Source organism: Trifolium pratense, linkage group LG1 (assembly GCF_020283565.1).
Source record: "Trifolium pratense cultivar HEN17-A07 linkage group LG1, ARS_RC_1.1, whole genome shotgun sequence".
Lineage (NCBI taxonomy): Eukaryota > Viridiplantae > Streptophyta > Magnoliopsida > Fabales > Fabaceae > Trifolium > Trifolium pratense.
Genome location: NC_060059.1, coordinates 11,576,915 through 11,590,295, shown reverse-complemented (window position 1 = coordinate 11,590,295; position 13,381 = coordinate 11,576,915). Strand labels below are relative to the sequence as shown.

General features: G+C 35.2%; 1 protein-coding gene across 3 annotated transcripts; it reads right to left on the bottom strand.

Moving 5' to 3' along the window:
- Positions 1-498: 498 nt before the first annotated feature.
- LOC123922129 lies at positions 499-13,137 on the bottom strand. 3 transcript variants are annotated; one of them, XM_045974983.1, is made up of 27 exons: positions 12,909-13,137; positions 12,667-12,820; positions 12,420-12,541; positions 9,172-9,288; positions 8,783-8,929; positions 7,931-8,607; positions 7,580-7,713; positions 7,401-7,492; positions 6,974-7,199; positions 6,787-6,853; positions 6,341-6,489; positions 6,161-6,234; positions 5,902-6,066; positions 5,725-5,796; positions 5,406-5,507; positions 5,229-5,318; positions 4,514-4,589; positions 4,310-4,406; positions 4,117-4,186; positions 3,846-4,025; positions 3,614-3,736; positions 3,440-3,523; positions 2,223-2,407; positions 1,968-2,106; positions 1,812-1,871; positions 1,404-1,508; positions 499-1,113 (listed from the first exon to the last, which is right to left on the bottom strand). In XM_045974983.1, exons 1-27 carry the CDS (start codon positions 12,993-12,995, stop codon positions 1,000-1,002), a joined length of 3,708 nt encoding a protein of 1,235 aa, XP_045830939.1. In that variant the 5' UTR covers positions 12,996-13,137; the 3' UTR covers positions 499-999. The 3 variants fall into 3 exon arrangements, with proteins under 3 accessions (XP_045830939.1, XP_045830855.1, XP_045830898.1); XM_045974899.1 differs by having other exon boundaries at positions 5,725-6,066; positions 12,909-13,120; XM_045974942.1 differs by having other exon boundaries at positions 1,812-2,106; positions 12,909-13,120.
- Between the last annotated feature and the right edge of the window lie 244 nt (positions 13,138-13,381).

Sequence of the window (13,381 nt, the reverse complement as noted above, 5' to 3'; positions counted from 1 at the left end):
CTTGAGTTTGTGCATAAGTGATATGATGAGAACATCTAGGGTGTATTTTCTTTTTCACAATAACAAAAGGTACCGAGCAATACTAAACAAGAAATCGAATCTCTGACCAAACTTTTTGTCATGTACGATTGTTTGATGGTGAATCCTTCAATTAATATTATTTTTTTCCCCTTTGTTTATAACCAAATGTGACAATATAATGGAATGACCAAGAACAAGTATATATATTATATCAAATAACAGCAATTTCTACTCAATTTTGTTTTTCAGTTTACAGTCCATGCAAATCAGCACCATCTTTAACCTCATCTAGATGGAATCTTATCGCCACAAACACAATACAAATTCCAATCCGACCACCACAGAGGCAGATTAGACGAATACAAACCGCAGGCATGTCTAATAAAAAGCAAGTACTGTACCAAAAACTTGATCCTCGGATTCGCAGTTGCAGTTGCATTCACATAAACACTCCACAAAAAATAATTGCAGGGAATATTAAATCAAATTGAACGTGAAAATTCAGCATATTCACTTGATATAATGGATTTTCAGTAAGCACCACATCAAACATAATTATTGTGTCTGATTTGCCATATTGAAAAATGGAAATCACAGTTACAATACCATAAAATATATTTATGAAATTAGAAAAAATAATAAATATTATATTATCCGTCAAGAAAGAAAAAGAACTATCTTGTTTTCTATATAAAAAAACTGGGTATATACTAATTTAGTATTTACAAGGAGAAAACCCAGCATAGGGCACCCCACAATGCCAGGAGAAAGGAAGAGTTGGATCAGTAGGGTCACTAAAAATAACCTTTATCTCCAGTTAGCTAAGGAGAAAGATGATGGTTGGGGGAAGAAAGAAAGGGAAAACCTATGGTATGATACAATAAAGGCATGACCAATGATGGAATTTTCCATCCCTTGTGACACAATATAGGTGATATAATAATAATAGCCTAAGCAATAAATTCTACATAGATAGCTTTACATGAAATAGCTCAAAGATGTCTTTTTTCTTGATCCACCTTCACCGTAGAGGTCATTCCATTGGACTAATTCATTCATATTATTTGAATCCGATGACACGCTTGCGCACACCTGTGTACATACACAAAACATTACACATTATTCTTTACATGCTATAAAAATACTTGATCATGTAATAGGTAAGCGGCTCAATTCATGAGGCTCCTACCACAGTCTAGGGTAGGGAACGATCATGTCATATATACACAACCTTGGCCTCGTGTCTGGAGGTTGTTTACGAGACTAACCACAACCACTAGGTCACAAGGCAGCAATCGTGATGTTTTGCCAAGCCCCGCCTTTTACTCCAAAAGGAAGACGGTAAATGGAAAAGCCTAAACAGCGAAATGGAGTGAACATACCTGCTCGTGTGCATATCTAAAATCTTCCATCTTTAAAGGACGAATGTCGGAACTGCTACACAACCCAGGTAGAGGTTTGTTCTCAGCCAACGCAGAGCTTCTATCCTGGAAGACATTTCATGTAAAGGTGAGTAAGAGATCACCGGGCCCTGAACTATTATGCCAGCATATCAAAGTGCACAGATTCTCTATGCAGAATAAATTTGTCCCAAGAAAAAACTAGCTTATTCAATCAGCACTCAACTGACAAAGATTTCCAACTTCAAGCACAGATTATTATATCTAAAGATTTAGACACGAGTCATACAACATGTAATGAAACTTAAAGCAATCCTCAAAGACAGCCAAGACAAAACAATGACGATAAATTATGGAGACTTCAACCAAGAAAACTACATATGAACTAACCTTCTTTTCCTTCTCCAAGATCTCTCGTATTGGACAGTGCGCTGCTGTGACACATAGATTCTGCAATAAAAAAATAACAATTAAGAATATTTTATCTAGAATTATGTGCAACCTTCTTAAGTAGGAATGAATGATTAAGATATATTGAAATACAACCTTTAGGTCACTTCCAGAGTATCCATCAGTCATATTTGCCAATGCTTCTAAATCAACATCAGCCGCCAAATCTTCTTTTGCTAAAATGACTCTCATAATTTTTGCTCTGTTTGCTGCATCTGGCAAATTAACCATCAATCTACACAATAAAAATAAAAATGGAAGACAGTGTGTTAGAATAATGATTTTCAACTTCAAGCACAGATTAGTATATCTAAAGATTTAAAGAAACAAAATCAAACAAAACATATTTACCTTCGCGGAAGCCTCCTAATAACAGCTTCATCAAGATCAAAAGGCCTATTTGTGGCAGCAAGAACAAGTACACGCTCTCTATCTTTTGTACGTAGACCATCCCAATTAACCATAAACTCATTCTTCATTTTACGCATAGCCTCATGCTCACCAGGATTTTCACGTCTCCCTAACATACTATCAACCTGCCACAAGTACCACAACAATAAAACACATATAGCTGAAACTAATAAAACAGTAGTGACAACCATAAGAAATTCGAAACATGGGGCAGGTTTTATTAACTGCCTTCGCAGTAAACAATCACAAAAACTATATAATCATTCTAGGTGTTCAGTAGTAAGAGAATAAGCTAAAATTTTGGTTCAAATCAGTTTGGAGTTCACTACAAATCACAAACCCCAGCTTTTCTTCTACCTAATGTATCAGTGCCTTCACAAACACTGTAGGACGTATAGCTGCCAAAATATATTGACCAATAGCCGACTTAGCACTTTGAAGCCTACTATAATTAATTGCACCCATCACAATGCAAACCATTAAACCTTCTGTACATCCAGTAAAGATATCTACTTGTTTCCCAATTTCATGAGCCTGATATCCTAAACCAATCCATCAATTTGAAAGCCATTGGCCCTTTGGTAAAATACAATCTATTTGGATTCTCTTAATCAAGAATGGGTCTTTAGGTAAGGTAGATGAGAGAACCGAAAACTCTTGTGTAAATTCAACCTAGCCAAATAGACCTTACAGTAGTTAATACTTTTGGAGGGTCAAGGTCAGGACATTGAGGTATTTGTAAATCAAGCGAAGAACAGTTGAATTACATTATATTTTGGTAAAATAATTTAAAAAAATTATGAACTTCAAGCAGCAGTAACATTTGTTAACAAACACCGCTAAGATTCCCAGTTGCGTGTTCTTGAGAAGGAACTCGCAATTGACTTCTGTAGTAAGATATATTGTGTGGTAAGCTACCCTTTTAGAGGCTCAAAGAAGAAGCTAAAGAAATAGACGAAAATTGTGATAAGGAGATTATGTACGCACTAAAACGTCTCCAAGTCACATATGCGACATATGTATGCCGTGTGAATGACCACTACTTAGATAAGCATACACTACCATCTAAATGGTCAAAATGTATGAAAACAAAAATGTTTAAGACAAAGGATAGGAAAACACCAAAGATATAAATGAAAAGTTATACTTATACCAACCTCATCAACAAAAATAACGCTAGGGGCAATTTTGCTGGCTAGAGAAAAGACTGCTTTGACATATTTTTCTCCTTCACCAAACCACTGCAACAAACAAAATAATAGTTGCATGTCATTGCATTATAAAAAATATCAACACTACAATAAAAGTGTTTCAAGTTACAACATTAATACCTTCGAAGTAATGCTAGACATGGAGATGTTAATAAAATTTGCTCCTGCTTCAGTTGCTACAGCCTTTGCAAGCATTGTTTTACCCGTGCCAGGGGGGCCAAAAAGCAATATTCCCTTGCAAGGCTATACAAAAAGCAATATTTCATAAGGTACAGACATTTAAAATGTGCTTCACAAATCATTTTAAGTAAATATAAATCATCATTAGTAACTAGAATGAAAATCTTTCTACCTTAGTTAGTTGTCCTTTGCAAAATAATTCAGGCCTTTGAAGAGGAAGCATAACCAATTCTTTTAAGGTTTCCTTTACATTTTCTAAAGCTCCAATATCATCAAATGAGACCCCAATATCAGTTGGTGGAATAACATCACCAAGCAGTTTTTTCTCAAATTCATTCTCAGTAACTACGTCCTGGATAAACAATTCAATAGATTTGGGTATTAATCCCATGTGCTCTGCAGCAGTGAAAGGTATAAAATTGTAGTTGTCTAAGTTAAATTACCTTCAGTGACTTTTTTAAGCTCTTGTTCTCATTTAGAATGCCCTGTAGAATGTTGAAGCCATAGTGAATACTGCACAATTGAAAAGTAAAATAGTGTTACAAAAACTAAGAAAACTTCATTTTATTGTTTTTGCTCAACTTATTAGGATTCCCACTTCACATTAAGAAAATTATCAAAGATGAAGAGAACAACCTCTCTGCAGATATCACAGGCTTTGATTCTTTGGTAGAGGTTTCAGATGAATGCATAAAATGGTAACTTATAGCCCAGCCAATAATCTTCTCCACATCTAGTAAAAGGAGTTGACAAAATATAATCAGTAATGTGGTACCAAATCTGAATATTTCACATTTAGCAGGAAACATAACCTCAAACATTTAAAATAAAAAAACTTACTTTCAGTTGTCAGAGTTTGATCTTTGATTGAAAGAGTCTCAAGGTCAGGGCAATCCAGTCCAAACCTGTTGAGGACCTGAATCATTAGAAGAATCGCATTAGAAGTTTGACAAATGGCAATGCAAAAAAATATATTTAAGTAAAGCCGAAGTTAAGTTATAGGTATGTTTTATTTGATCTCTTCGTTCTGTTTTAAAAAGCAACATCAAGTGGATCATTTCCTTGTTTGCAGAAAAGATTTTTGTATATCTTACTGTAGGACTAAAGGGTGCTGGAAAGAGCTTATTTAGTACTTTTTTTTTTTTTTTGGTTTACAATGAGCTTATTTAGTATTTTTTTTTTTCCGTCTTCCAAGGATAGCTTAAGATGCATCTATAAGCTGTTTTGAGTTTTTTTTTTTTCTTTCTAAAAGCTCCTGTGTAGTAATAGCTTATGATAATTTACCCTTATTTTGTCTTAGATTATATTATAGAAACAACTTGTACATAAACTTTTATATGATAAGTGGTTAATCAAGTTTTGTTGCCTAAATGCCAAAGATGAGCAAAGCCTATGAATGTGAGGCCACGTTAAAGGCACCCAATAACTAATCTCATACTCATCCAAGAAGCATCACAAGAATCGACAACATAATAGCAGCAACAAGAGGAAACATAGAATGATAAAAGAATAAAAGAAACAAGAAAAATTATCAAGAGGTACGGGCAAGACTCACTAAGCGAATGCTGACAACATTGGACTGAGCTTTCATAGTTTCTATGTCACGATCTAGGTGCTGCTTCCAATCAGAAAGTAAAGTCTCATCCTGTACAAAGTTGCACATAGAAAAGATATATGAACTGTGCATACACAGAAAAATCATAAATTATACAGTAAAATTAATCTAAGATACCTGAGGTAGCTGTATTGTAACTTTGTTTGGGAAGAGCTTGTTGAGTTGCTTCATTACTTTGGGGGTTTCTTTGCTCCTATCATGCAGTCTAGTAAAGTTATCCTAAACAAACCAAATTGTAGTATAGATGATGATTAATTCATGAAAGAACCAAAAACAACTCATCTAAAATATTGTCTATTGTTATTAACTACTATTAAAAAATTCATCCATCTAAAAGCCATAAAAAAAGAGGGTGCAAACAAAGATAAACACTATAACTTCCATGCAAGAACTACACCAATCAAGATACGAGGAACAATGCATATGATTACTATACCGGAAAAGCAAGATCGAGTAGTGCTGTCTGGTTGCCTCCAAATTTTGTAAACAGAAGGCTGCCAGGTTGTGTCTGGAAGTATAAATATGCAATCATCAGATGCAGTAGCAAAAACTTCCCTCTAATCATGATATCATTACACTCAAATGCTTGCTGACAAATATAATCAAACAATACCTTCTCCTTACGACTGTCCGGTTGGATATGTGAACCAATTACTACAACATTTTGCGGCAAGCTTCCGAATTTACTTTTCAAAACTTCTGAGTTCCCAGCTACACCCTTCTCTATATCTTTAATCAACAACACTAGTGCTCCACTTCTACTCAGAAAAGAGGCAATCTATGTTCACAACAGAAAAAAAGGGTGTTTGTTATGTAAACGACTTCAGGAGTGAATTTATACAACTTTTGGACAAGTATAGAACTGGGGCAACCTCAAAGATTTCATTAATCGCAACTTTGCCAGAATCATCCCCTCCAACACCATCTACTAGTACCAAATGATTGGCTGCAGAACAAATTATTTAAATTTTTAATGCATGGGAAAATTATAGCATACAATATACTAATATGCAGCAAATGGAACAGTAGATCAATCAAATACTGTGAATTACCGGAACAAAAGAAGCCACGGTCATTTTCGCAAATGCCTCCAAGATCATTTCCACCTGGAATTGATTTCTCAAATCTAACTCCAATTTTTGAAGATCCGTTATTTTCAAAAGCAAGGAGAACTTTGCCCCGGCAGCCATAACTTGGTCCCCTGCTCAATATAACAGACAGAAAAAATAAACCATAATTTCCAACAAAAATAAAAAGTAAACTAAATTAAAGGTAAAAATAGACAAAAAAAAATTAGCAGTCAAATAAAGTATCCACCAAAATAGAAAATTAAAAACGTGAAAGTGAAAAACCTAAATAAATAAACAGCAAAGCCAGCATAACTAAATTGAAACTGTCTTCTACAAAAATATTATCATCTCTCTACAATCAGATCAAGCTCTTCTACTCATTAACTGTAAAAATGTAACGACGTAAAAATTATCCATAAAAAAATTACCTTGAAGGAAAAACTTGTGGTGATGAGACAGCAGAAGGGAAGTCACCGACATATTTTACCCGATCACCTGCAAGTGATGTAAGCATCATAGTATTGAAGGCGTCAGCAGAATGTCATCTAACATACAAAACAAAAAGGAAGTAAATTGTCAACTAGGTGCTAATGTTTTAAGAATACAACAGCATACCTGTTTTAAAAGTACTGCCTTTTGATGATGCCGTAGAAATTTCTTGCTTCAGTATAAACCGTGAACTTGATGCGGATCCACCTATAATTTGGGCATCAACACTAGAAGCCGGTTTCTTAGAGGGTATAGGTATTGTACCAGCCGGAATACTTCTCTTAGTAAACACAGAAGGTCTTTCAGGCCTTGAACTTACTTTAATAGAATCAACTTCCTTCAACGGTGTTCTCTGAAAATTCAATTGCACAATCAATTCAACTGTGTAAAATATTGCTGATTTTAAAATGAAACAATCTCAACAGAATCAAACAGATGAGAAAGCCAATAAAGATCATAGTCAATGAATGAATCATAAAATTAGACTAGAATGGGATAATCCTACAAAACCTTCATAAACATAAAAAAAAAATGATATCTTAGAAAAACATACACCGGGAGGTGAAAGAGAATCCACAATTAGTAGCCAAGCACCAAAATGCTTTGCAAGTGCCTTGCATAGAGTCTCCTGATATATTTCAGAGCCTACAAAAGAATCAAATAGTAAGACAGCACTCTTAATCTAGGAAAAAAGAATTTAATGAATCATACAAACAAGAATGATGTGGCTACCTGCAGGACCAGATAACAAAATCCGTGGGGACAACGATGGAAGGTACGACGGAAGGTCTGAAACATATTTTCCAGAGGCATTGCACTTCAAGTGAATGTATGCAGAAGCGATCAAAACATTCTTTGTTGTATCACTGTAATAGAGCAAATCATCATAACCAGTAGAATAAATTATTTTTTATCTATCTCAAGGCAGTAACTACAAGCCATCCTACCACGCATGATATAAACAAAGAATATCAAGGTAATTGTAGCTTACATCTAACTATGACCACACAGTAGGTATGTATAATTAAGGTAGCATACAACAGGAAATCAAATAAGAAAAAATTAACAAGCAAGTATTTGCACCTTAGATAGTATGGGAAATTTTCAAATGAAACATCAATATTCTTAGCATTGAGAATTCTCATCGGTAAGCTATCTTTCAAAGCTTGTTGCTTGGGCGATGCCAGTATTGTTGAGGTACCGACATCTTTAAGGAGATCCTTTAATCCCTTGCGTTCTTCCATTATCTTGGCAATGTTGCCACTCAAATCAAATTCAGGACATGATCCAGAAAGCTTTTGCAATAATGGACTCAATTTGCAAGTAGCAGCAGTCATCTTCCCAACATCTTCATCCACACTGGCGTTGACTTCTACAGTGTCATCCTTAGGATCTTCGTCAACAGTAGTAGAGGACGGACAGCCAGTTTTATCGGCAGAAGAAACTCCATCTGGTCCGTTATTAATGGTGTTGTGCTTTATATCAACGATTGTCTTATCATCCCCGTTGCCGGCAGGTAGTGATGAAGCGTCAGTCTTCTGTTGCATGTTCGCGTCAATGTTAACAGAAGGTGGCATGATAGATGAATCTTCGTTAAGATTTGAAAAAGCGGCCAATATTGAATCTTCAGCAACAGTCGACAGGTCACCAGATCTTGCATCAACTTGCGTTCCAGTTATTGAAGCACCCTGGGCTTCTAAAATGCTCACAGGAGAAGGTATATTGGGAGTGGTGATATTATTATTGAGCTGCTGAAAGATCTAAATCCAAGCTAAGGATCGCATTACATATCCAATGGAAGAAATTTAAGAATGAAAAGCACTGGAGTTTGTAATGTAAATACAGAGAACACATGACTAACTGGTTATTTTGCAAAAGTGACCACAGAAACATGCAAAAACAATAATGAAGGAGCAAGAAGAGACTAAAGGATACATAAGCCTGCTTGCCAGAAACACCGAAGACGACTTCATCACCTCCTCTTAAAATAACGCGGGTTTTATTCCCATAGGTCTTTCCGTTGACTTTAACAGCACCTTTACTCCCTATGACTTCCAGCAACGCAACAGACGGACCTCCATACTGTGCAGAATTACAAATAACAACTATGGTTAGTAGTCTATAAAACATAGAAATGGTTACCGGTAATTTTCTTATGTTGGGACAGTTTTATGAACATCTACAATACAAGAATTTAAGTACAACATCTATAGTAGATCTGAATTTTGTTTGAGAAATTACTTATTTTCCATAACAAAGTTGTAAAGATCTTATCTCTTCAGTTGGTTGTTTTAAGTTTAAAAAGATAAAGGAGGAAACTCTACCTCTATGTGGCTCAATTTGCACAAAACATTACTAAGAGAAGGATCTTTAAGCCATAAATTACAGTGACCACCTTGACCAACAGTGTAGATAGGATCGCACATGGACAAGTGAGGATTCTGAAAAAGCATGAACAAACAATTAATTCCAAACATATAACAGAACAATCTGAAAAATGGAAGATTAAATGAGAAGACAGAACCATAAATTTGCTAAAAACTCTCCCATATCAATAAATTGATTATTCTTCAAATTAAATGCAAATTTTACTCTGAGGAGTCATGTTTAACATCAATGCTATAAATTATTTTGAAAAAGAAAAAAAAAAAATATCGAAGTAATTGTTTTCAACAAGCATTATGAAAATAACTAGAACGCAGGTTGTCCTAGATCTGGAGACCTGTCGACTGTTGCTGGAGATTCAATATTGGCCTCGTTTTCAAATCCTAATGAAGATTTATCTATCATGCCACCTTCTGTTAACATTGACGCGAACATGCAGCAGAAGACTGACGTTTCATCACTACCTGCCGGCAACGGGGATGATAAGACAAGCGTTGATATAAAGCACAACACCATTAATAACGGACCAGATGGAGTTTCTTCTGCCAATAAAACTGGCTGTCCATCCTCTACCACCATTGACGAAGATCCTAAGGATGACACTGTAGAAGTCAATGCCAGTGTGGATGAAGATGTTGGGAGATGACTGCTGCTACTTGCAAAGTGAGACCATTATTGCAAAAGCTTTCTGGATCATGTCCTGAATTTGATTTGAGTGGCGCCATTGCCAAGATATTGGAAGAACACAAGGGATTAAAGGAACTCCTTAAAGATGTCGGTACCTCAACAATAATGGCATCACCCAAGCAACAAGCTTTTAAAGATAGCTTACAGCTGAGACGTTTAATTTTTGCATGGTAGAAGTCAACGCAGTGTCCATCCTCTACCACCGCCGTTGTTATTTGTAATTCTGCACAGTATGGACGTTTATCTGTTGCATTGCTGGAAATTATTGGAAGTAAAGGCGCTGTTAAAGTCAATGGAAAGACATGGGAATAAATCCCGTCTTATTTGAAGTGGAGGTGACGAAGTTGTCTTAGGTGTATTCGGCAGGCAGGCTTATGTGTTTTTTGGGTATGGAGATGTGCAGCAGCGGCAAGTAGGTTGCCATAGTAGGAGATCAGAGGTTGTACACAAAGGGAACTAGCTTTAGGGTGTATTTATAATGCGCGTTTTTTTAGGGAGGCACATTGGGCTTTTTAAAAAGTCCAATCATGGGCCTTAGTCTCGTGAATGAAGAACTGCTTCTCTCATTGGGCCATTGCCTCTATGACCCCTTTTTCCTAATTTTGTTAACTATGAAAATGAAAATAAATGGATCTTCCATACACAGTATTAATTATGTAATAAAGATTAAAAAAAAAATCACCGAACAATTTAGTTTTAATTATTTTAAATATTATAATTTTATTAAAAAAAGTACAGCATGTGTTCGTGATATTTGCGAGGTTTTGGTTCGTCATATATAGCACAGCTCTGATTATATTTCTAAATTCTAATCAATATATTAAGTAAGAACTTAAAACATTAAAATGAAATGAAGAGAGTAAATAATAAATCTTATCCTTTTGGATCTCACTCTTTCTGAAGCCCAAGATGAAGCAGATATGCAAAGTTACAAATTTCCCAATTATGGCAATTTATTTCAAAATTTATGTTGTCTCCTGGGTAATAACATAAGCAACAAGCCATGAGGTCTGCACTATTAATACAGGCCCAGTTTTGCGGCAGACAATAGGCGACTCCTCATCTCCCTTGTGGCCACTCTCTCTAGGCACGTCAAAGGAAACCGACCCGTAAAAATCACATGGCACAGCAAATATCTTTAAATTGAATGAGTTTACGAGTTAACCAACAATTTTAACTACCTTGTTGTTGCTGACCTCATTACCAAGGTCCGACAAGGCTATTACACAAACATTGTTTATCGAGAAGAAATTTTGAAAGCAGACAAGGTGACCACAATTTTATGAGAAAATGGAAAATATCAAAAACATTGTTTATCGAGAAGAAATTTTGAAAGTAGACAAGGTGACCACAATTTTATGAGAAAATGAAAAATATCAAAAACTGAGAATCATAGTGACAAAGATTGGTTAGAGAGGAGCCAGAGAGAAGGAGGAAGCAATCAAAGACACATGGTGGGCTGAAAGGAAAATCACAATCAAAATCACGATCCAATGAGATGAGTAATGTGAAGTGGTACTATTGTGACAAGGGTCACATCGAGCAATGTGTAGACAAATGAGGGTGCACATAAAGAGATTAAAGAAGTGAAGATGGTGTGTGTTTGGCAACAAATGAGAAGTTCATTCAATCAAAATGGTTGATGGATTCATTTAGCTCAATGCTTATTTGATGCAGCTGTGTGATATTTGACACCTGGAGAAGCCTAAAGGAGTGTTTGGAAATTTATTGCTTAGGATATGACGAGAAAATGAAGGTTGAAAGCATTGAGAAAGTAAGATCGAATTCAATATTCACTCCAAGGGTATATTTTGATTGGTTACATTCTCTTGTTTGAAGGAAGATACTTAAAGTTTGATAGACCTTGAAAATGTGAGGAACAACTAATTTATACTAATTCATTTTAGGAAGAAGCCACTCGTGACCACACTACATGTGCGGTGAGATTGTTTCTTACGAGTGAATAGATTAGATATGCTACTTGGACAGGGTTTTTTGTTTTTACATTTCCACAAAACATTTAATCTTGTTTAAGAAAGTATGAAAGTGATACTTTCATAAAATGCGCTTTTGTAGACGTGGAATCGTAAATAATTAATTAATGTTGAACCACATAAATTTTGCATTTTGTCGTTACGTGTCCGTCGTGTGTTCACAACACATTTTCTATCTTTGATGTGTGTGACTCTTTTCCCAACATGGATAATCCATAATATACAAGTCATACATACACTACGTTGAAGCTGTCATTAACCTACACTATACAATGAAACATGATGCATGTAGAAAATCTATCCTGTCGGACGAATTCTGAGCCTCGAATTCAAAAAGCATTACGAATATATTACTAGTCAAAATCACTAGTTCTACTTGGTTCAAGTATTAATTAAAATAAACCATGCAATGCATCCTCTCCCCGAATTTTAAACCTAATTACTCTAAGACAAAGAAACAAGCATGCAAATTGCAAACAAATACACAACTAAGTTTAGAACTAAACCTCAGAAGATTGAGAAATAAGCTTCCCCCAAGCAGCAGTCTTAGGATTCGATTTCGTGCAGCGTTTCTTCGACCGAGCAAGTGGTGGTAACATCCTTGATTTCTCCTCAATTTCACCTGATTCTGTCACAAAAACCATAAATCTCACCAATCAATAAAAGTAATAAAAACAACACATGTATGCTTAGATTGAATAAAATAAACCAACCCCATGAAAGAAACAATGAAAAAGTTTATAACTTTGATACCTAAACACTGAGGTGGAGACACCAAAGTCTCAGAAGACTTGTTGTTATCACCATCAACAGCCTTTTGAGGCAGATCAGATGGCCGTATCTCTCTTTCTCCAGATTCGTTGACCGGTGGTGAAGGATTAGAAGCAGATGAGACATCACCTGAGACCTATTTCATCACAAACAAATCTAAGAATTAAGACAAAAATTTACAAACCCTATTGAGGGAATTGAATTTGGTTTGTATAAACAATAACCTTGGATCGTTTTGTGTTTGAAGGAGTAGATGAAGGAGAAGAGAGAGCACGTTTGGAAGAAGAGGAACTGCTTCTAGTTTCAACCATGATGATGATGGATTCTGTTAGCTTGTTTGAAGGAAGAAGAGATAGATACAGAGATTGAAGATGAGAATGTGTTGCAACAAAAAAAATTGACACTGGTCACGTTAATGTTAAGGTTTGTGTTTGTGTTGTATTGTGTGTCGCTGCTTTTTATTTATACTAGGTAGGATGAAGTAAAAAACCGAATGAGATTTTTTTTTTTTTTTCATATCCGGTTTACTACACCGCTTAATATATTGTATGAGAATATTTTTTTTATTTAATCTTTATTTTTTTTTTGGTTTCATAATCTATATCTATCTATATATAAAGAGAATATAAAAAAATTTATTCTAAACTTTTTATAATATCAACAATAGTCTTAACTTAAGTCAAAAAAAAAATAAAAA